General features: G+C 42.4%; 1 protein-coding gene across 1 annotated transcript; it reads right to left on the minus strand.

Annotated features, from left to right (window-relative positions):
• Positions 1-536: 536 nt before the first annotated feature.
• LOC121542693 (extracellular matrix protein 1) lies at positions 537-17,551 on the minus strand. The gene is made up of 10 exons (XM_041852185.1): positions 17,224-17,551; positions 13,938-13,994; positions 13,758-13,826; positions 12,745-12,813; positions 12,288-12,625; positions 11,737-11,942; positions 3,518-3,794; positions 3,003-3,214; positions 1,758-1,845; positions 537-1,222 (listed from the first exon to the last, which is right to left on the minus strand). The coding sequence occupies exons 1-10, from the start codon at positions 17,384-17,386 to the stop codon at positions 1,034-1,036; spliced, it is 1,668 nt and encodes a 555-aa protein (XP_041708119.1). The 5' UTR covers positions 17,387-17,551; the 3' UTR covers positions 537-1,033.
• Positions 17,552-22,196: the final 4,645 nt, after the last annotated feature.

Here is a 22,196-nt window from a genome sequence, read left to right on the forward strand (position 1 = left end):
GACCGGTTCGTAGATAAAACATTCTCATTCAGGCTGCAAAGGTATACATTTCCTCCTTAAATCTAGTTAATGGCGAGAAGGTGGAGAAAACAAAACAGGGAAAATATGCATACTTTCTTTATGAAACACCATTTTCCACCGCCATGCTAGCTAATGCTAGTTCCTGATGTTAAAATTAAGGAGGAAACCGATGCCTTTGCAGCCTGAATGGAGGATGTTTAATGTACGAACCGGTCCACTGGGGAGACGAGTGTATATAGCCGGCTTCATACCATGCCTTTTGGACGGTAAAATGAAACGACTCAATATTGCCATCTGCCGGGCTTTGGGATAGACTTCGTGGTTGTGCCAGCTAGTGACGACCCTGTCTGCTCTATTAATGCAAGTTCTACTGCACTAACTTGGTGGATAAATGTCAGTCAAACAGTCACTATTACATAAAGTTAACTTCTATCAACATTTCACAGTTTATTCAAATCATAATTTGACATTTTTTTATGTTGTGCAAGTGTCAAATAACTACAAATTACAATAACTGGCAGTGCTTCAAATATTTATTTCAAATGTTAGAAATAGAACTGGACTAGCAGTTCTGGAGCTATATGAAAAATACAACTAACAAACCTGAAACATGAATATAAAAATAAGTGATTTGATTCGTAAAGCAGATATATCAGCTCTTCAGGTGTTCTAACATTATAACACCATCTTAAGGACAGACACTGACAGTAATACTGGCATATTATGTGCACTCTGATAGCATACATTAATTGATTGTCATCTGGCCATGCTAGAAAATATGGAATAAATGGCACTTTGACTATAAATTCTGTTATTTAACCACAAACCCTAGCATTATACTTACTTCTACCCACACCTTAACCCCTGTTTGACTAAATCATGCACTTGCTCAACAGTTCTTCAGCATTAGCCAATTATATCCTTTCTAGCATGGTCATCTAGTGATTACTGCACAAATCCCCTGACCGCCAATTCGGATTGGTCCACTGCCATCAGAGTAAAAAAAAGAAAATCAGGCGAGGGGGCATTTCCTCTTTCTGAGGTGTGGGGACTTGGTTGCCTTGGCATTGGCATTCATGAGCAGGCTGGAGAGGCATATAGGGGCGTCCTGGCAGATGGAGGAGGAAGGGAAGGACTTCTGCAAGCCAGTGGAGGAGGAGGGCTTCCTCTCAATACAGCGGCTAAACGCCAGCATCACTACCTGGGTTCACAAAGAGAAGTTATGAAAGTTATGAAAACAACAATATCAAAAGGCCTGCAACATGCTTAGAGCTACAATCTAAAAATAAATTTACATTTAAGTCATTTAGCAGACGCTCTTATCCAGAGCGACTTACAAATTGGTGCATTCACCTTATAGCCAGTGGGATAACCACTTTACAATGTTTTTTTTTTTTTTTGGGGGGTAGAAGGATTACTTTATCCTATCCCAGGTATTCCTTAAAGAGGTGGGGTTTCAAATGTCTCCGGAAGGTGGTGAGTGACTCCGCTGTCCTGGCGTCGTGAGGGAGCTTGTTCCACCATTGGGGTGCCAGAGCAGCGAACAGTTTTGACTGGGCTGAGCGGGAACTGTGCTTCCGCAAAATAAAATAGTTTATAACTAACTTAACTCTAAGTCTATGATCCTGTAGACACTTGATGGCCAATCATGTTCATTTTATCCCAATGGGACAACCTGGTTAATATGAGATTTTGGGTTTTCTGTGTGAACCTGTATTATTAAGTGTTGAACTCACCTTGTCCTTAACACATGCAGTTATCTGGTCTGCTGGCAGGGGGCAGCATTGGTCCACTAAATTCTGGAGAGGGAGCTCCACAGGGAACCTGAGAGAGCAGATTGTGAGATCATCTCAGTATGCTACATCTTTGTTTTCCTCCATAATCAAATCAATCAGTCAAAAGGCTTTGTTACACAGAAATGTACAAACGTACCTGGATCAAACTAGCTGCTGTAATAAGCTACTTATGAAAGTTATTGTATACTATTGTTTTTAAACTTTTGGTAATGGTCTTTGATACAATGCAACTCTGGAACTTTAATGTCATTAACCACGTTTCCATCCACTGTTTTTATGCAAGTAAGGTCATACCGTATAAAACAAAATCACGACAGATGTGATGGAAACTGGAAGTTTTGGTAACATTTTATAAATACCGACAAATAATTTGTTCGTTCGACATGGTGGGATATTTTTGTCTGTAAAATTAATTATGTGAAAAATGGCAGTGGGAACGCCTTTATGCGCAAATATTGATATAATAACCATCATATCGAAGTTAACTTGTAGTCACGCGATGATATGGTGTGTGGTCCTTCCACTACGACTCAGTAAACTATGCTGTTTATTAGGCTAAAGATGAAATAAATTATGATGAAACTTCACAGGGTGGTGAAAGTGCACGGTGATGCTTGATGCTCCTTTCCAATAAATATCGAGGGTCTTACTCTGGTGACATGATGATCGATGCTGAACTGCCGTTTGAAAAATATAAATATTCTCGCTGTTCTCCATAATGTCATCATCTAGACTAGCCTACCCGCACTGTATATGCTAACTGTTGGCTAGAGCGCATGTGCCAAGACCAGAGTGGGCACATTTGCTATTTACAGTAACCGTTTTTGTGACAAAACTATCGGTAGAGTTGGAAATGGGATGGAAACACATTGAAGTTTAGATTTTTATTCGGTACATGAAATCTTATGCGAAAAAATGCATTTAGTGTGCACTACAAAAATCAGCAACAAGTCAGTTAGGTGGAAACACACCACTGGTTGGAAAATGTGCATATTTTAAATCTGTCACCAATTGGATGGAAACCTTGCTACAGTCACCATCAACTACAGTGAAACGTTTCTGAAAGCTCTGGTTCTGTCACCCATAAAGATAAACAATCAGGCTGGGCAGCATAAACGTGACTGAGGAGGAAAAAGGTCATATTAAGCACACACAAACACAATAATCCTAAACAAACACCCTTACTTCTTCTTGATGATGTTGTTTGTTTCACAGATGTGTCCGAGGGTGTGGGTCTGTGGTGTGGCAGAGGGGAGCTCTCGGTCATAGTCTGGATGAGGGGCGCGGGAGGAGAAACAGGTGTACCTCTCCTCACCCTCTCCCACATCACAACAGGAGGAGTTGTGAGGCCTCCCCTTCTGCTCTTCCACACAAAACCTGTCAAGCACCTCACGCCACTAAGAGAGAGGGGAGAGATGTAAACACTTGATTTGATCAACACTCGCAATGTACATCTAAACTTGTTCTGCACTCAATGCCAGGGGAGAACCTTAATGCCTGCAAAAAAAATGTATAGATCTGCACACAAAAAGATACCTAAAAAAAAACATTGTATTATTTTTCACTGTATAGAGGATAGATTATACAGATGTTTCGGTTTAGCAGCCTTCTTCAGTGTAGGTATGAATGGGATCCTTATTTTTCCCACATTGACAAGTGCAGGTAGGCAGGCCATATCACACACACATCATGCTCCTTACCTTTCCCTCAGCACAGGGTAGCACATCCTTCTGTCCCCTACAGCAGTGTTTGAACCCTCTCTCCAGCCGGTTCACGGTCTTTGATTGACGGGCCAGCCAGCCATAGCCTGTACGTGGCAGGCACTTGGTGGTGTAGAGGGGGCGGTCGTTGTGTAGGCAGCAGACCAATCTGATGTTGTCGGAAGTGGGGCGTCCAGGGGGGAAGCTGATGTCAGAGTCTCTGGGAGTAGCTTGGAGGGATTTATACCCTCTGACAGCACGCGGACTGGGCTGGGACCTGGGAGGAAAGGACACAATACATTTAGTCATTAGTTGCCATAAAAAAGGTCAATTTGAACCTAACACTAACCCTAAACTAGGGCTGTTGTGGTCATTACATTTTGTCAGCCAGTGATTGTCATGCAAATAACTGCCAGTCTCACGGTAATTGACAGTTAATTAGGCCTACAGTTGAAGTCGGAAGTTTACATACACCTTAGCCAAATACATTTCAACTCTGTCTTTTACAATTCCTGACATTTAATCCTAGTAAAAATTCCCTGTCTTAGGTCAGTTAGGATCACCACTTTATTTTAAGAATGTGAAATGTCAGAATAATAGTAGAGATAATTATTTATTTCAGCTTTTATTTCTTTCATCACATTCCCAGTGGGTCAGAAGTTTATATATACTCAATTAGTATTTGGTAGCATTGCCTTTCAAATTGTTTAACTTGGGTCAAACGTTTCGGGTAGCCTTCCACAAGCTTCCCACAATAGGTTGGGTGAATTTTGGCCCATTCCTCCCAACAGAGCTGGTGTAACTGAGTCAGGTTTGTAGGCCTCCTTGCTCGCACACGCTTTTTCAGTTCTGCCCACACATTTTCTATAGGATTGAGGTCAGGGCTTTGTGATGGCCACTCCAATACCTTGACTTTGTTGTCCTTAAGCCATTTTGCCACAACATTGGAAGTATGCTTGGGGTCATTGTCCATTTGGAAGACACATTTGTGACCAAGCTTTAACTTCCTGACTGATGTCTTGAGATGTTGCTTCAATATATCCACATCATTTTCATTCCTCATGATGCCATCTACAGTGGGGAGAACAAGTATTTGATACACTGCCGATTTTGCAGGTTTTCCTACTTACAAAGCATGTAGAGGTCTGTAATAGGGGCGGCAGGTAGCTTAGTGGTTAAGAGCATTGTGCCAGTACCGAAAGGTCGCTGGTTCTAATCCCCGAGCCAACTAGGTGAAAAATCTGTCAATGTGCCCTTGAGCAAGGCACTTAACCCTAATTGCTCCTGTAAGTCGCTCTGGATAAGAGCGTCTGCTAAATGACTAAAATGTAAATGTAAATGTAATGCAGAAAATCACATTGTATGATTTTTAAGTAATTCATTTGCATTTTATTGCATGACATAAGTATTTGATACATCAGAAAAGCAGAACTTAATATTTGATACAGAAACCTTTGTTTGCAATTACAGAGATCATACATTTCCTGTAGGTCTTGACCAGGTTTGCACACACTGCAGCAGGGATTTTGTCCCACTCCTCCATACAGACCTTCTCCAGATCCTTCAGGTTTTGGGGCTGTCGCTGGGCAATACGGACTTTCAGCTCCCTCCAAAGATGTTCTATTGGGTTCAGGTCTGGAGACTGGCTAGGCCACTCCAGGACCTTGAGATGCTTCTTACGGAGCTACTCCTTAGTTGCCCTGGCTGTGTGTTTCAGGTCGTTGTCATGCTGGAAGACCCAGTCACGACCCATCTTCAATGCTCTTACTGAGGGAAGGAGGTTGTTGGCCAAGATCTCGCGATACATGGCACCATCCATCCTCCCCTCAATACGGTGCAGTCGTCCTTGTCCCTTTGCAGAAAAGCATCCCCAAAGAATGATGTTTCCACCTCCATGCTTCACGGTTGGGATGGTGTTCTTGGGGTTGTACTCATCCTTCTTCTTCCTCCAAACACGGCGAGTGGAGTTTAGACCAAAAAGCTATATTTTTTGTCTCATCAGACCACATGACCTTCTCCCATTCCTCCTCTGGATCATCCAGATGGTCATTGGCAAACTTCAGACGGGCCTGGACATGCACTGGCTTGAGCAGGGGGACCTTACGTGCGCTGCAGGATTTTAATCCATGACGGCGTAGTGTGTTACTAATGGTTTTCTTTGAGACTGTGATCCCAGCTCTCTTCAGGTCATTGACCAGGTCCTGCCGTGTAGTTCTGGGCTGATCCCTCACCTTCCTCATGATCATTGATGCCCCACGAGGTGAGATCCTGCATGGAGCCCCAGACCAAAGGTGATTGACCGTCATCTTGAACTTCCATTTTCTAATAATTGCGCCAACAGTTGTTGCCTTCTCACCAAGCTGCTTGCCTATTGTCCTGTAGGCCATCCCAGCCTTGTGCAGGTCTACAATTGTGGAGAGGTTGGAGTCTGTTTGATTGAGTGTGTGGACAGGTGTCTTTTATACAGGTAACGAGTTCAAACAGGTGCAGTTAATACAGGTAATGAGTGGAGAACAGGAGGGCTTCTTAAAGAAAAACTAACAGGTTTGTGAGAGCCGGAATTCTTACTGGTTGGTAGGTGATCAAATACTTATGTCATGCAATAAAATGCTAATTAATTACTTAAAAATCATACAATGTGATTTTCTGGATTTTTGTTTTAGATTCCGTCTCTCACAGTTGAAGTGTACCTATGATAAAAATTACAGACCTCTACATGCTTTGTATGTAGGAAAACCTGCAAAATCGGCAGTGTATCAAATACTTGTTCTCCCCACTGTATTTTGTGAAGTGCACCAGTCCCTCCTGCAGAAAAGCACCCCCACAGCATGATGCTGCCACCCCTGTGCTTCACGGTTGGGATGGTGTTCTTCGGCTTGCAAGCCTACCCCTTTTTCCTCCAAACATAACGATGGTTATTATTTGGCCAAACAGTTCTATTTTTGTTTCATCAGACCAGAAGACATTTCTCCAAAAGGTACGATCTTTGTCCCCATGTGCAGTTGCAAACCGTAGTCTGTTTTTTTTGTGGCAGTTTTGGAGCAGTGGCTTCTTCCTTGCTGAGCGGCCTTTCAGGTTATGTCGATATAGGACTCGTTTTACTGTGGATATAGATACTTTTGTACCTGTTTCCTCCAGCATCTTCACAAGGTCCTTTGCTGTTGTTCTGGGATTGATTTGCACTTTTCGCACCAAAGTACGTTCATCTCTAGGAGACCGAATGCGTCTCCTTCCTGAGCGGTATGATGGCTGTGTGGTCCCATGGTGTTTATACTTGCGTACTATTGTTTGTACAGATGAACGTGGTACCTTCAGACATTTGGAAATTGCTCCCAAGGATGAACCAGACTTGTGGAGGTCTACACATTTTTTTCTGAGGTCTTGGCTGATTTCTTTTGATTTTCCCATGATGTCAAGCAAAGAGGCACTGAGTTTGAAGGTAGGCCTTGAAATACATCCACAGGTTCACCTCCAATTGACTCAAATGATGTCAATTAGCCTATCAGAAGCTTCAAAAGCCATGACATCATTTTCTGGAATTTTCCAAGCTGTTTAAAGGCACAGTCAACTTAGTGTATGTAAACTTCTCACCCACTGGAATTGTGATACATGAAATTATCTGTCTGTAAACAATTGTTGGAAAAAATAACTTGTATCATGCACAAAGTAGATGTCCTTACCGACTTGCCAAAACTATAGTTTGATAACAAGAAATTTGTGGAGTGGTTGAAAAAACGAGTTTTAATGACTCCAACCTAAGTGTATGTAAACTTGCGACTTCAACTGTACATAAACACGTTTAGCATCTCCTGGCTTCCACGCATACCCTACAAACCACTGATGCAGACCTTTGGAACATCTACATTTAAAAAAGTATAATAAATCCATCACAATAAATCCATTATTTATTTTAGACAGGTCTAAAGAAACATGATATGAAGAAAATGTAGTCTATTTCAGAAGAACAGAATAGCATACTCTGAGTTGTCCTCATGTTAGGCCCTGATCTGGCTATGCCATATGGCTGTGGGCTACACTAGTTCATTTAGCAGAAAAGATTTGTATAGAATTCCGTGGCATTATTTTATAGTATGAACAATACAATTGAACATAGCTGAATAAAATAGAAAGGATATTTTCTCCAAACGATTTCCAAGGGACTGCGCACATGCAGCTATTCTGTGTTGAGTGGTTAACTAAGAAACAGGTCCTCCTGTATGCTTAATTAGTTGTTTATGCAACTTTAGTTGTGATACAAATGTTAGGCTATATGTTTTGATGTTTAATACATTCTGCATGATGCGACTAATGATGATTTGAAAAAAGTCACATGAAAGGCATGCGCTCTGCTCTGTTTCTTGCGCAGGCTGCACACACTTCATCAGTCTCTCATTCACAATTTCACATGCACTTGATAATATTCTCACCCATCAGACTATTCTCAATTTAATCTGGTCTTTACATATAGCCTACTAATATGTGTGAAATTACTTTTGATTAAATGGTCCACATAAAAAATAAATGTCATCCGTAGCCTGCACTCGAATAACGAATGGCGGTTACGTGCAGTTATGTTTTTAAAATGCATAGGCAGCGCATCCATAAGGCTAGGGGAAGCTTTTCCTAAAGTCAATTGGATTAAATTGCCCAAATTATATAGCCTAATTAGCCTACTCCTGTCTATACAGAAATACATTAAAATCATTCAAAAAAGGCTACTCAAGCACAGAGGCCACAGAGGAGATTTAGCTTCTGAAAAAAAAGTTAGTTGTGGATAATTGTTTTAAATTGCATTGCCTACAGTCGGAAGGAAAGGGAGCACGCAATTTGGGCAGGTTATTGTTGAGTTGCGTCTACAGTACCTGTCAAAAGTTTGGACACACCTACTCATTCAAGGGTTTTTCTTATTTTTACTATTTTCTACATTGTAGAATAATAGTGAAAACATAAAAACTATGAAATAACACATATGGAATCATGTAGTAACCAAAAAAGTGTTAAACAAATCAAAATATATTTTATATTTGAGATTCTTCAAATTAGCCACCCTTTGCCTTGATGACAGCTTTGCACACTCTTGGCATTCTCTAAACCAGCTTCACCTGGAATTCTTTTCCAACAGTCTTGAAGGAGTTCCCACATATGCTGAGCACTTGTTGGCTGCTTTTCCTTCACTCTGCGGTCCAACTCATCCCAAACCATCTCAATTGGGTTAAGGTCAGGTGATTGTGGAGACCAGGTCATCTGATGCAGCACTCCATCACTCTCCTTCTTGGTCAAATAGCCCTTACACAGCCTGGAGGTGTGTTGGGTCATTGTCCTGTTGAAAAACAAATGATAGTCCCACTAAGCTCAAACCAGATGGGATATCACTGCAGAATGCTGTGGTAGCCATGCTGGTTACGTGTGCCTTGTATTCTAAATAAATCACTGACAGTGTCACCAGCAAAGCACCCCCACAACATCACACCTCCTCCTCCATGCTTCATGGTGGGAACCACACATGCAGAGATCATCCGTTCACCTACTCTGCATCTCACAAAGACACGGCGGTTGGAACCAAATTTGGACTCATTAGACCAAAGGACAGATTTCCAGCGGTCTAATGTCCGTTGCTCATGTTTTCTTCTTCTTATTGGTGTCCTTTAGTAGTGGTTTCTTTGCAGCAATTCGACCATGAAGGCCTGATTCACGCAGTCTCCTCTGAACAGTTGATGTTGAGATGTGTCTGTTACTTGAACTCTGTGAAGCATTTATTTGGGCTGCAATTTCTGAGGCTGGTAACTCTAATGAACTTATCCTCTGCAGCAGAGGTAACTCTGGGTCTTCCATTCATGTGGTGGTCCTCATGAGAGCCAGTTTCATCATAGCGCTTGATGGTTTTTGCGACTGCATTTGAAGAAACTTTCAAAGTTCTTGAAATGTTCTGGATTGACTGACCTTCATGTCTTAAAGTAATGGTGGACTATTGTTTCTCTTTGCTTATTTGAGCTGTTCTTGCCATAATATGGACTTGGTCTTTTACCAAATAGGGCTATCTTCTGTATACCACCCCTACCTTGTCACAACACAACTGATTGGCTCAAACGCATTAAGGAAATAAATTCCATAAATTAACTTTTAACAAGGCACACCTGTTAATTGAAACGCATTCCAGGTGACTACCTCATGAAGCTGGTTGAGAGAATGCCAAGAGTGTGCAAAGCTGTCATCAAGGAAAAGGGTGGCTACTTTGAAGAATCTCAAATATAAAATATATTTTGATTTGTTTAACACTTATTTTGTTACTACATGATTCCATATGTGTTATTTCATAGTTTTGATCTCTTCACTATTATTCTACAATGTAGAAAATAGTAAAAATAAAGAAAAACCCTTGAATGAGTAGTTGTGTCTAAACTTTTGACTGGTACTGTATCTGTGAAAAGTAGAGGCCAAGCCAGTCATATCGTAATATTTCAAAATACAATTGCGGGAAAACAGTTTGGAAAGCAAATGGTTATTGCTGTAAAGAGAAGACAATGAAAGGAATAATCTGTCTTTTAGTTATCAAAATTCTAAATTTAATTGAGCGAACAACAGTATAGCCTATCTTATTGGCACCAGCCGAGAGCATCAGCCATATTCACTATTTATCATTGTTGGGTCAGTGTTACTTAAAAGTTTGTTTTTGGACAATAATTTCCTCCTCCCGTTTAGATGGACATCATATTCTATTTGTGTCTCCACTTCTTGTAGGCCTATTATATGACAACATCGTTTCTATTTGATATTTGTCCCTGTCAACAGAATAGGCTACCCTTTAATTTGTCCTATAAAAAAAAAGATTCTGCTAATGTCTCCAGTCATATATAAAGTGTAGTAGAATTGCATGAAATGTGTTTCTAAAAAGGTCACATTTTTCCCATTCAAAGAAAGAAGAAACGTAGGCCTATCTGATATAGCCAAGGCATACTCTACGCTATACACGCTCAGCCATGCTTTGAACAGTATTTTTTTGCAAACAATGATTGAGTTATATTATTAGCCTAAGTTATGACTATCCAATCTACTCATCACATTTCCAATAGTAGGCTATCTTACATAAGAATGTAATGCTTTATTATAAAGGTGCATTTTTATGGTGAAAATTATCTTCCCAAAACTTGAACATCACGCACTGCCTATGTATGCCAGTTAGGCTACAACGGTTGTAAAGCAGATCAATGTGCTTAATTAAGAATTGAGCCAGAAATATAGCAGCACAAGAAAGCTGGGATCCTCTTTTAAATAATGGCCATTCAAAACTCTGCTTTCACACGCAACTGCACAATGACTGGGTTTATAAGAACACACGTTTCACTACGCGCTGTAGGTGCTCTTACCGTTCCAGGGGTTCTAGGCCTGTAGGCTGTGTTTGGAGTTATTTTACCACGTTAGTTATAATACAAACCTTATCAAAACATATAGGCCTATGGGCTAGGCTACATGACGTGTGCCTCTATGATTTGAAGAAGTTACACAAAAAAAGGCATGCACTGTTTCTTGCCTTACTGCACACGCTGGGCATCATTCACAAGTGATAATATTGTCACCCATCAGACTATTTTAATCTTGTCTTTAGATATACTAAATAATATATGTGTGAAATGAGTTTTGATTTAGAATGGACTATTATCATGCACCTATCAGAATAGGGAAAATATATGTCATCTATGCACTTAAATAGCGAATGGAGGACGCTTTTCCCATGGTTCATTTTCATGCCAGCCAGATAGGCTATACTCCTGATGTAAAGCGAAGCAATGTGCTTAATATTAGGAAAGTTGAGAAATAAATATAGTAGGCCTAGCCTATATAAAGTTGATGGGATCCTCCTCTTTTTAATAGAGGCCATCAAAACGTGTTTTCTCACGCAATTGCGTAGCCTATAGAAATGTTGTGCAACATGAGCTCATGGCCACTCATGAAGTGTTTGATTAGATTTTCGATTAGATTTGCGTTGATGTCAGAGTGATTAGAGGGGAAATAGAGTGCTGAGTACCAGCCCATTAGCAACAGGCAGTTAGGCTACTAATGACCATCAGCACCATCAGAGCGCAGTTTTAGAGAAGCCTAGTTACCGTGACTAAATGGTCACGTAGAATTTGACTGCGGTCATGACTCGTGACCGCCAGTGTGGCAGTAATACCGCTACCATAACAGCCCTAAACCTAAAGTAAACCTCTCTCTCTCCTTACTTGTGACATGTTTTGGGGTTAAAGGTGAAGCCAGGTTCAGGTATGGGGGAGGAGCCTGCCCCCTGGGTGGTCGGCAGGTAGTTGGGGTTTGGGGTTTGGCTATGGAAACAGCGCATTCTGGCCCCGCCCTCTTTCTTGCAGCAGTGGTAGTGGCTTGTCTTCACTGAGAACTCATCAGCACAGAATGTGGACAGGGTCTGCTCCCACTGTAGGCGACATACACAAACACATAAATTCACACATGAAAAATAGAGATAAAGGAAGGCCTAAAACGGTGAAGGTCCAGCTTTAGCCTTCAAGGGCCTGACTCATAAAGGCCTTCCCCTCTACACAGCTACACAGATAGAAGCCAAGGCTGATCTGTTGTGTCTGTCTGGGCTTTCCTTCTCCTGAGTCTCATCTTCCCTAGGGATCCTCTGTCCTTATCACTACTGCATCTGTGCACGTAAAAGGAAGTTCTGTTGGTACACTAGGAATGAACGGACCAAAACAGAACACAACAGGACAGAATGTGACAGGATAGAATCCAACGTTGCCACAGAATCACTCACCGCCTGTGTAACGCAGCACAGCGTCACTTCCTGGACCTGCTGTGTCCCGTTCCCATGGCAACATGCGCTGTACCAGGACTCTACCCGGTTGACGGCGTCACCTTGACGACGAAGGTAGCCGAAGCCGTTCTGGGGGAGAGAGTGGATAGGGTACCGGGGACGACGGCTGCTATGGAGACAGATGGCCTGAAGGTTATTAGGGGAGGGCTGGCCGGGGGGGAAGAGGACACTGGGGCGGGAATCCCCAAACGAGCGAGGCCCAGCCATTGGCCGATCTCCAGGTGTAAAGTCTGTGTCCAGGTGCAGGGTGACCTCCCTCTGGGTCATGTCTAAGTCAGCTATGAACACACACACACTTCTGTTACTGTACCTCCTCACACAGGATAAAACACACACATGCCATACTCCATTGCTGTGTGATATTAAGTATACCAGCAGGGACGGCATTACCACCCACCTCTCTCCATGAGGACTTTGAGCAGGTGAGGCGTCAGATGGACCTCTCTCTGCAGAATGCCAGGAAACTCTACACAGCGACAGACAGGGGTTAGCACTGACAGCCATACACTGATAACATGTCATGTGCCTACACTGTATTAATTACATGGCAGAATGGTATGGGACACATCCTCTCCTATGTCCATGTGTCCCATACCATTCTGCCATGTAATTAATACAGTGTAGGCACACTGTATAGTTTCCTGCTCTCCTCTCCTTTCTTTCATTAACACTGATAGATCTGTGAATGGGCTGGATAGAACAAAACACACGCTCACCTATGGGTTACAGATAGAACACGCTCACCTATGGGTTACAGTTAGAACACGCTCACCTATGGGTTACAGTTAGAACACGCTCAACTATGGGTTACAGTTAGAACACGCTCACCTATGGGTTACAGTTAGAACACGCTCACCTATGGGTTACAGTTAAAACACGCTCAACTATGGGTTACAGTTAAAACACGCTCAACTATGGGTTACAGTTAGAACACGCTCAACTATGGGTTACAGTTAGAACACGCTCAACTATGGGTTACAGTTAGAACACGCTCAACTATGGGTTACAGTTAGAACACGCTCAACTATGGGTTACAGTTAGAACACGCTCACCTATGGGTTACAGTTAGAACACGCTCACCTATGGGTTACAGTTAGAACACGCTCACCTATGGGTTACAGTTAGAACACGCTCACCTATGGGTTACAGTTAGAACACGCTCACCTATGGGTTACAGTTAGAACACGCTCACCTATGGGTTACAGTTAGAACACGCTCACCTATGGGTTACAGTTAAAAACGCTCACCTATGGGTTACAGTTAAAACACGCTCACCTATGGGTTACAGTTAGAACACGCTCACCTATGGGTTACAGTTAGAACACGCTCACCTATGGGTTACAGTTAGTTATGGTTAGAACAATACACACTCAGCTATGGGTTAGTTAGTTATGGTTAGAACACAACCACCTTTGGGTTCCTGGGGTCCCCCAAAGCCCACCTCCCTCTGGGTCATATCAGTCTCCAGCTGACTCGCCCCTGGAAGACAGATATACACACAGCACTTTGACGGCATTGAAACACACACACAGTCACACACACAAACACAAACACACACATATATATATATACAGTACATGTCACACTAACCTTGCAGGAGCTCCTCTAGGTCAAAGGAGGCCTCTCTCTGTAACATGTCAGGCTTATCTGTGGAAGGGATGAGAGAATGTAAACAGACAGAAAAACAGAGACAGGCACACACACTGGTTACATAAGCCATCGCACTCTGACCATGTGATGTCAGTACTGTTGTCTACCACCTAGATTTTTGGAAATCATGAAATCAGAACACTTAAAGGTAATATGTAACTTTTTGGGCGACCCAATTCACATAGAAATGTGACTTATAGATCTGTTATTCTCATTGAAAGCAAGTCTAAGAAGCGGAAATGTCTCATCTATGATTCCTATTTCTTAAGTTACATTTTTGCTTCTGGTTTTGTATACCAGCTTCAAACAGCTGAAAATACAAATATTTTTGGTTATTTAAAAGGTATTTCATAGCGGTTTCGATGGTCCAATGATTATCTACAGTACACTATACATACATTGCTTGTTTTGTCACAAACTGAAATTAGGCTATTAGAATTTTAGCAACCAGGAAATTGCCGAACGACTTCTGCACAGTGGCGGCTCCTGAAAAAATTCTCAGGGGGGGCAATTTTTCTGATGATTTAGGTGACCTACACACATTTTAAAAAAGATATGTCCAGCAACAACATGAAGACAGGGGCAGCATATAAGTCAATACCAGAAGCATTTATTGACTGATCTCAAAAGTGTTGGCTTACCAGGGTTGGTGGAGCCCTCAGTTTCATCTTTGCCTCGCAAAGCTAACTCAAACACTCCGCAAAACTTCACACACTGGATTAGCCGGCTGAGGATGTGGCGGTTCTTGCTAATGTCGTAGTAAATATATTTGTTATAGTGAATATGGAATATGATATGTTGAGTAAAATGTTGTGCTAAGATCTATTTAGGTCAGGAGCTGGTTATAAGTTCTGTTCCTATCCAATAACAATGGACAAAAGGGTCCTATCTTGTCAGCCTTGTCAGCAGGTGGCCAAGGACAACACCCACGCCATAGGCCTCTCAGTTCTTCCAACTCACGAGTTCTTGCTCTGAGGACACACACACACACACACACAAACACACATACACACACATCATCACTGTTAAACACACACACACACACACACACACACACACACATCATCACTGTTAAACACACACACACACACACACACACAAAAATCCCCTCTCTTAGGCTGAACATTTGAAGACAGAGAACCCGACTCAGAGCCAATGCAACAGTGACAGTAGCCTGGAGGGGACCTCGCCCAACTCATCAGGACCAATCAGAAGATCAGAACTACTAGATTCAACCTACTTCATTTATTGCATAAAATGTCTGCACACAATGTTTCGGGGCTCTCTTCAGATAATAATAATAATAATAATATGCCATTTAGCAGACGCTTTTATCCAAAGCGACTTACAGTCATGCGTGCATACATTTTTGTGTATGGGTGGTCCCGGGGATCGAACCCACTACCTTGGCGTTACAAGTGCTGTGCTCTACCAGCTGAGCTACAGAAAGTGGATACTCATGGATGCGCATCGCAATTGTAAAATGTCAACACAATTGGAGACACCACGTCATTTTTGGAGACATGTTATTGACAGTAAACTATTGTAGATGCGACTGCTAACTAAATAAAACATTTTAGCTGGCTAGCTAATCATCTTAGCTAAATGTGGGGCAAACAATTCAGTTATTTACCGTTAATTTGAGGGATTGGGGTGAAAGAAATCGAGTTACATAGTGATACTTTACGATATACTGTATTGACAATATCGCAATATTTTAGCGCTAGTTGGCTGTACCTGCACCAAAACACCATTATTGTTCCTTCATAGCTTGTTCTCAATCTTTTCACATTGGGAGCCAATTTGTTTTCAGCACTTTTATTTCCATGACTGATCAAAACTCGTTCTCATGGCTTTCTGATCCCTCTGCAACAGACATATGGTGCGCAATAAAATCACAGTATCGAATCGCAATACGTATAGAATCATGAGACTCGCAATGCATATATCTTATCGTGAGGTTCCTGGCAATTCCCAGCCCAAGTTCATTTGCCACAACAAATCTCTTCGCTAGCAAACGCGATGTCTTCTCCAAAACGGCAATGTGTCTCCAGCAATGTTTACTTTTTTTGACGTTCTATGGCATCTCCACTTTCCAAGCATATATGACCACATGTAATATTTTGGTAAGTGATGCAAATAGTGAACTATGTAGGGCCAGGATGTAAAATATATGTAGCTGCAGCAATTTCTCTTATCTGATATGGTAAGTAATGGGGCTTAATGTATAGCTCCCCTAAGAGTTTGACGAACGGGTCCGTGCACGCGATTCCAGATATCTTTACCTCTGAATAAACTGCCTTTATTATACCATATCCACCCTGTCCAAAGTCTCTACTTGGTCTCAGTTCTCCAGTAAACTTGTGATTATCAACACTAACCTCATCGTTGTGGCGGCGGACAGCTAGCCTGTATCCCTCATCCAGTTGAGTGGCAATGTTATTTTTTCGTTCGTACCAATTTTTGGAAAATCCTCGGGTGTAGGACTTTCCGCCTTTAGTAGAAACCTGTTGAATTATTAAATTTGGTCTGGGGGTCCTAATTGTTTCGTTGCCAATTTATCTTCATTTGTTCGCCGACAAAAAGGAACTTCTTTCAAAGACACAATCCGCTCTTTTCTTAGTTACGTTCATGGTTACGTTACGTATGACGAAAGCGCGTAAGTGCAAGCCCTCAGACACCCATAGAGATTGTATTGAAAGCTCTGAAATTTGAAAAAAATAGATTTTACATGGGAGTCTATGACAGACTTCTGGGCGATTTTCAACCTGACTGAAATCGCCCCAAAAGGGGGGGGAGCCATTTGAAGCACGACTTTAGCCTGATTGGACATTACAACACTGATAACTACTGTTGCCATGATATAATTGATTAGAAAAAAAATCCCTTCCTTTTCCCGTTTGGCAGTGCGTCGCCCATATCGCCCTATTGAACACACCGCCCCTGCTTCTGCATATTGCACCTTTAATTAACATGGTGTGAATTCTCTAGTCTTGATGTTTGTTCCGCCTAGAATAATAGTTATACTGTTAGTAGACTTGGACAAAGTTGTTCCACACTAAACTGGATGAATGGAATGTATCACGTCCAACAAATAATGTTTTTCTTCACTTCTAACAGAACATGCACGAACAGAAGGGGAGCCATAAACACATACCAGGACGTAAAACAATGATAGCAAGAACAGATGATTACATGCAAATCAACAACCTTGTAGGCTACAAACCTTCAGATGCCGCGGACGCGCACCCCAGCACTAATGCACACGAGCAGGCTAGAGCCCAAGACCAACCCATTCCGAGTACTGACACGGGAGGTGTCCGATATCCTTGTCCTCTTTCACAGGACTGTTTCCTCTCACTCTCTTTCCCTGTGTTTCGCAAAGTCATTCCAAAGCCACGTCAAGTTCAGGAAACGACTCGACAAACGACAGCTGGAGCGTCAAATCAAGGTCCTTCCTTTTCAAACCATTAAGTCCTTTTGGTGTGGTATGAAACAGAGAATGAGTGTGTGAGAGCCGTGAAAGGGCATAAATACATGTATGTTTTTTTTGTGATTGAAGGGAAAAAAGGGAGGGACGTTTTCTGCCATGAGTCAGCAGTGGCGTGTATTCATGGATAGACGCCAGGCTTCTCTCAAAAATGTACCAATAAAGTAAATACATCATTGTCCTTAATTACGTAAGAGGCTGAAAGTATCACACTGGAAAAGCATCCGAGGGAGCGAAACAGCACCTCTCTGTATGTGTAGCATCAAATGCAAGGGAAGCCAGCAAGCATTTGGCCTCCCTTGATAAAACAAGTATAAAATAATAGCCAATCAGTATTGAGCTAAACTGAGTGAGCACAACCGTGAATGGTCCTGGCACACCAGAAAAAAGTGTCAAGGAAGCCAGTTTGGATTTGGCTTCACACCAAACACATCATATCACATCCAGAGCCAAATGTCATTGACAGAAACAACTTGAATTGTTTCATCTTGTTGTGTTGTTGTCCTCAAGTGGCTAGCTAGCTAGCTAGCTAAAATGGTCCCTTTCTTAAATTAGCCATGGATGAAGATAGGGATTTGGACTTGGGGTTTTACTTAATTCTCCATACTGGCCAATGATTATAAAGCCAATTCTGATCCAACCATAAATTCATACATTGTGCCCCTTGCTTGAGAGGATGGAAGTTCATTATGTAGCTAGATGTAGAAGGCTAATGTTAACTAGCTGGCTCATCGTTGCCCATGAAAGCAATTTAGGCTAGCGAGCAAGCATTTTAGCCAGGTAGGATAGCAAAAAATTAAAGCATGTACTGTATGACTGAGTCATAGACCGTTTCGTCAACATGAAAGAGAGGAGGATGGCTTTGCCGTTTCTCTACAAGTAGGCTGAGTCAACATGTTTTTTGTACTTGCACGAACACATGCACGCACACACACAAAAATCGAAACCATGGACAGCCACATCATATTTAGCTTACGTCGATTGGACTAAATTATTTTTGGTATCTTTTAGTTGTCACTGTATTAGACTAAGCATAGGTGATTTGATGATGTTGAAATGGTGCTGGAATAGTGGAGGCAGCTCCTGTTTTCTTTGCGACTTGCGGTAACTCTCCATGGTTCTAAATCAATAGTTGTTTAGTAGTCCAAAAATGTCGGAAACATTAACTTGCTTGACCATGCTGTAGGTCATTTAACTGTTTGTTACATGCAATTTGCTTTGTGGACTTCACCGGACAGAGGTTGCTCTCCAGTTTTGTGATGAAACAAAGATGTACTTGAATTTATTCTGCCATTGTGTGTTCTTATTGTCTCGGCCTTAGGCCTATATATATCACAGTGGTACGGCATATGAGTTAACAGGTTATAGAGCAAAAAACGCAATTATTACAACACATAGGTTGTAATATGTTTTTTGTTTTTTTACGTTCGACAGGGGTGGATTTTCTTTGTCGAACCTTCATTATTGAGACAAATGATGATGTAAACAGTGTTTTTCGAATATATGATGATTGCCAAGGTATGCGGGGCACGTGATGTCAACACTTAACTAGGTCTCCCGAGTGGCGCAGTGGTCTAAGGCTGTGCCACTAGAGATCCTGGTTCGAATCCAGGCTCTGTCGTAGCCGGCCGCGACCGGGAGACCCATGGGGTGGCGCAAAATTGGCCCAGGGTAGGGGAGGGAATGGCCGGCAGGGATGTAGCTCAGTTGGTAGAGCATGGCGTTTGCAACGCCAGGGTTGTGGGTTAGATTCCCATGGGGGGCCAGTATGAAAAAATAAAATAAAAATGTATTCACTCACTAACTGTAAGTCGCTCTGGATAAGAGCGTCTGCTAAATGACTAAAAATGTAAATGTAAAAGTGCCTACTGCCTGTTAAATGTATTTTTCAACTATAAAAAATAATGTTTCTTTGCAGGATCCTTTCAAGAATGGCTCAATTGCTTCAATTTGCATTTCTGGTTGGCTTGATGCATTTTTCATCATCAAATTATTTACATTGCAAGTTTCACCATGGCACGGACGGTGGCGATACGTTGGCACATGATAATTATTAGAATATGACAAATATTAGTAAATTCTTGTATTCTATCCATGCTGACTTTCGCGGGCTACCTGAGACATGAAACAGATAGGTGGGACTGTCGGTAATTTGTTAATGTGCAATTTGCCTAAATGGATAATGGAAACACTTCAACCACTATGTTTTTATTAAACACTAGGTTTTTGCGTAAACATTTTTTTTTAGGTGTTACGTCAGTACGTCCAGCTGTTTTTATCGACACAAGATAGTTCAATGGAAACGCACCCTAGTAGAGAAGGGTGCAACTGCAGCCCGCAATTCGGGGCGTTCCTGCATGTGGGAATTCCTGCATCTGCAGGAACCCCTCTTTATACTGTACTTCTATTGGTACATTTTAAAGCTGACTCCAGTACATAGGCAGGAGGCAGGGGCGCTCCAGTACAGTAGGTGGTGGTAATGTACCATAATGTTTGATGCCAACCACCAATAAACCCCACAGAAGAAGAAGAGGCAGGGGCGACAACGGTAGCTGGCTATAGCTAGTGCACACCGGTAGTGTCCTTCGCCCCCACCTGTTGGGCACACATTTTATTTGTGCTGAATAAAGCAGTTGTAGACCTTACCGTGAAATGCTTACTTAAAAGCCCTTAACTAACAATGCAGTTTTAAGAAAAATAAGAGTAAAGAAAATATTTACTAAATAAACTAAAGTAAAAAATAAAATTACAATAACGAGGCTATATACAGGGGGTACCGGTACCGAGTCAATACAGGTTAGTCGAGGTAATTTGTACATGTAGGTAGGGGTAAAGTGACTATGCATAGTTAATAAACAGCGAGTAGCAGCAGCAAAATAGTCCGGGTAGCTATTTGATTAACTGTTCAGCAGTCTTATGGATTGGGGGTAGAAGCTGTTAAGGAGCCTTTTGAACCTAGACTTGGCACTCCGGTACTGCTTGCCATGTAGTAGCAGAGAGAACAGTCTATGACTAGGGTGGCTGGAGTCTTTGACAATTTTTAGGGCCTTCCTCTGACACAGCCTGATATAGAGGTCCTGGATAGAAGGAAGCTTGGCTCCAGTGATGTTCTGGGCCATACGCACTAGAGTGCAATAGAGATTGCATCATCTGTGGATCTTTTGGGGCGGTATGTGAATTGGAGTGGGTCTAGGGTTTCTGGGATGATGGTGTTGATGTGAGCCATGACCAGCCTTTCAAAGCACTTCATGGCTACAGACATGAGTGCTATGGGTCGGTAGTCATTTTGGCAGGTTACCTTGGTTCTTGGGCACAGGGACTATGGTGGTCTGCTTGAAACATGTAGGTATTACAGACTCGGTCAGGGACAGGTTGGAAATGTCAGTGAAGACACTTGCCAGTTGGTCAGCGCATGCTCTGAGTACACGTCCTGGTAATCCGTCTGGCCCTGCGGCCTTGTGAATGTTGACCTGAATGTGTAAAGGTCTTACTCACATTGGTTACGGAGAGCGTGATCACACAGTCGTATGCAACAGCTGGTGCTCTCATGCATGCTTCAGTGTTGCTTGCCTCGAAGCGCGCATAGAAGTCATTTAGCTCGTCTGGTAGGCTCGTGTCACTGGGCAGCTCGCGGCTGGGCTTCCCTTTGTAGTCCGTAATAGTTTGCAAGCCCTGCCACATCCGACAAGCATCAGGATTGAATCTTAGTCCTGTATTGACGCTTTGCCTGTTTGATGGTTCGTCGGAGGGCATAGTGGGATTTCTTATAAGCGTCCGGGTTTCCTTGAAAGTGGCAGCTCTACCCTTTAGCTCAGTGCGGATGTTGCCTGTAGTCCATGGCAGAAATGCCCACATGCAGGAACACCCCGAATTGCGGGCTGCAGTTGCACACTGTTGCCCTAGCAGGCAATTGTTGCATCTATTTTCTATGCAAACTTTCTAAATGTCTACAAAAAATCACAGGACAAGTTAATGGAAACATAGCTACTGTGCGCACGCAGAATACGCAAAGTGAGTTAACCCAGGACAGGGTTAACTCACGGATTCCATTACACTGAAGGATTCCATTGTAAATCCACAGACTGTGACTCCCCCTTGCCTAACCCTTTTACCCCTTCCTTTCCCTCTCTCCCTCAATCCCTCCTCCCCTTCATGGCTGACACACTAACACAATGTCCCAGAGAAGTGTTTTTCAGCTTTAGAACTTTCCAGGAAAAGCATAATTAAGAGGAGGAGGAGGAAGAGGAGGAAGAGTGTTTATATGACTAAAACTCAAGGGACAATCTAGGGATAATCTTCAGACGGTACTTTAATCTAACAGAATTAGTACTTTGGATGGTACAGAGTTTGTATGCTAGATTTGAATGAGACCTTTTGTTCTGAGGAGATGTATCTAGAAGAACCAGGAAGTCAGAAATGTGTGTTTGTGCTGGAGCAGAACACACATTTCCCAGGAAAGGTCAGAGAGCACAGCACAGGAAACAAAACCTCAGAGGGAGAGCGCAAGTAACTCTCCCTCTCACTGTTACTGTCTGGGACTGGGGCAAGGCCAAGGCCAAGGGCCATGGGAAGAGATGGAAGACCATAGATTAGACAGTGCCACATGCAGTGTGTGCAGGCTTTAGTTCCAGCCCAGCACTAACACACCTATAATCAAGGTCTTGGTGATTAGTTGATAAGATTAACCACGTATTTTAGTGCTGGTCTGG

The sequence above is a fragment of the Coregonus clupeaformis genome, chromosome 28, assembly GCF_020615455.1.
Source record: "Coregonus clupeaformis isolate EN_2021a chromosome 28, ASM2061545v1, whole genome shotgun sequence".
In the NCBI taxonomy this organism is placed as follows: Eukaryota; Metazoa; Chordata; class Actinopteri; order Salmoniformes; family Salmonidae; genus Coregonus; species Coregonus clupeaformis.